The sequence below is a fragment of the Colossoma macropomum genome, unplaced genomic scaffold (assembly GCF_904425465.1).
Source record: "Colossoma macropomum unplaced genomic scaffold, Colossoma_macropomum, whole genome shotgun sequence".
NCBI classification, from domain to species: domain Eukaryota; kingdom Metazoa; phylum Chordata; class Actinopteri; order Characiformes; family Serrasalmidae; genus Colossoma; species Colossoma macropomum.
In genome coordinates this window covers 8,328,345-8,330,413 of record NW_023494794.1, presented here as the reverse complement: position 1 = coordinate 8,330,413, position 2,069 = coordinate 8,328,345, and the positions used below count along the sequence as shown (strand labels likewise).

Sequence of the window (2,069 nt, the reverse complement as noted above, 5' to 3'; positions counted from 1 at the left end):
CAATGGACACTCAGGAAATCACTAAGGACTGACCATCACGCCGGAAACCCTTCATTCTTCATTCAGTCCACATCGGAGACTCATGTGAAACGGCGTGCAGAGAGTTTACAGCTGCTGAAGCTGCTGCAGCGGTTTTGGAAAGTAGTGATGAAGATAACTGAGCATTTAGATATGAAACATATGAGGATCATGATATATGAAGAGCCTTTAAAGGAGAGTTTAAGAAGAGATGGACAGATTGAGAGAGAGAGAGAGAGAGAGAGAGAATGACCTCAGAGCTCAAAGGGTTAAACTTCTAACTAAACTGTATGTAGTAGTGATTAGATTAGAGGTGTTGGAACTGCGCTGGAAAACAATTTACTGTTAACAAAAACATGTTAAAGACCAAAATACTGCCGTGTCTCTGCCAGGACGGGTGGATCAATACTGAAATGATCAGCGCTCAGTAGCAGTAATGCTAACTAATCAGCGCTCAGTAGCAGTAGTGTTAGCATCCTGCTGCCCGAAACCCATTACTGTAGAGAAATGGAGGGATGGTCACTTTTCTTTATTTTTTTAATGGAATAAATTTTTCTCCTGTCCAAAGTTAAAGAAATATCTTTCACAAACGGTCAGAGGGTTTAACTTGTTTGGAATGTGTAACGTTTTCAGATGTTTGTCTCCTTGTGCTCTTATTCATTGGGGACTCTCTCTGGCGCCCTCTAGTGTTCTGCGTCCTCCAGTGTTTTTGAGGTAATAGGAGAAACAGGAAGTGACCAGATTCCCATAAACTGTCTCTGATTGTGTGAGGATTACACAGCTCATTTGTAATGTGTTTTTGAGCTGTATTTTGAATAATTTGTACGTTTTTATTTTTTTGTTTTTTTCATCTTACTTTTGTCCATAACTCGTGTTTTTCGTGCCTTCTGTAAACCTCTGTGTACTTTTTTTCATGTGTCTTTTTGTGTAAATACTTATGTAAGTATAAAAGTCATATCGTAGCCATTTAAATCTTTAAAAAAGTAATAAAGTAATCCAAAACTGTTTTGTGTTTACTTTTTTTAATCACTCCGTTTAGATCAGGTCCCCACAAAGCCGTAAAAACAGTGGTTGTCGGACACACCCACCCCGCACAGGGCGTGTGGGTAAAGATGGCAGCTTCCTGTGTTTGAGCTGGGCTGGTTTAGCTGACAGACTGAGCCGTAAGGCGGCCAAATGCGGGTTTAATCGCTCCTTTTCTGTGTGACACTCGGCGGCTTCTCTGCTCTGATGGATCCGGGCTCTAACGGCGAGTCTCCGGGCTCCAGACAGCCCAGCCTGGACTCGCTCTGCAGGTACAGCCACCGACAGCTAACCGCTCACTCCGGCGTCTTGTTCGGATTTCCCTGTTCCACCTTAAACGGTGGATTAGCATGATGCTAACTGCCTGTTTAACTCCTCACCCACCCGCTTTAAACGCGTTAGTTAAACTCGCCAGCATCTTATTTGGATTTTCCCCTCCACCTTAAACGATGTAGCAGTTCCAGCAGCAGCTTCCAGGCGCCTGAATGTAACTGCTGCACCATTTAAGGTGGACTGGAGAGTTCGAGTAGGAGGCTAACTGCTAACCGCTAACACTGGACTGAAACTGTTTAAACCCATAACCGGGATCTTTTCTGTCATAACGAGTTTAATCGCTTTCTGTCGGGATTAATAAGTGAATTATTATGAATGAAGTGAATATTAAAGAGTAAACAGACCCGCAGGAGCTCGCAGTGCTGTTAGCCGATTAGCTTAGCAGTGGGTTTTACACTGTGGGTCATTCTTTACTTTTCATTTCTTTTACTGCCTTATTACAGCTTATAGCAACTTTATTCACCCACAGATACTTTAACTCCTTTACCGCAGTGTTATTGTTTACTACACTCTTCAAGGGTTCTGTAGGAAAGGGAGTGGTTCTGCTTAGAACCTTTCTGAAAATGGGTTTATATGGCAGCAAAATCAAGAACACTTAACGAACGCTATGCATTGTTAAATGGTTCTTTGTATTGTGAAAGGGTTCTTCACATTGCTGAATGTGTAGTCAATGAGTACATATAGAACCTGTTTGA

General features: G+C 42.3%; 1 protein-coding gene across 2 annotated transcripts in view; it reads left to right on the top strand.

Annotated features, from left to right (window-relative positions):
• The first annotated feature begins 519 nt into the window (after positions 1-519).
• The window catches only part of mtmr2 (myotubularin related protein 2), a 12,908-nt gene continuing 11,358 nt past the window's right edge, over positions 520-2,069 (top strand). The window contains exons 1-2 of one of the 2 annotated variants that reach the window (XM_036580061.1): positions 520-957; positions 1,058-1,313. In XM_036580061.1, coding sequence (XP_036435954.1) covers positions 1,249-1,313 — 65 coding nt within the window. In that variant the 5' untranslated portion in view covers positions 520-957; positions 1,058-1,248. The remainder of the gene's footprint in view (positions 958-1,057; positions 1,314-2,069) is intronic. The other variant, XM_036580062.1, reaches the window with a different exon arrangement.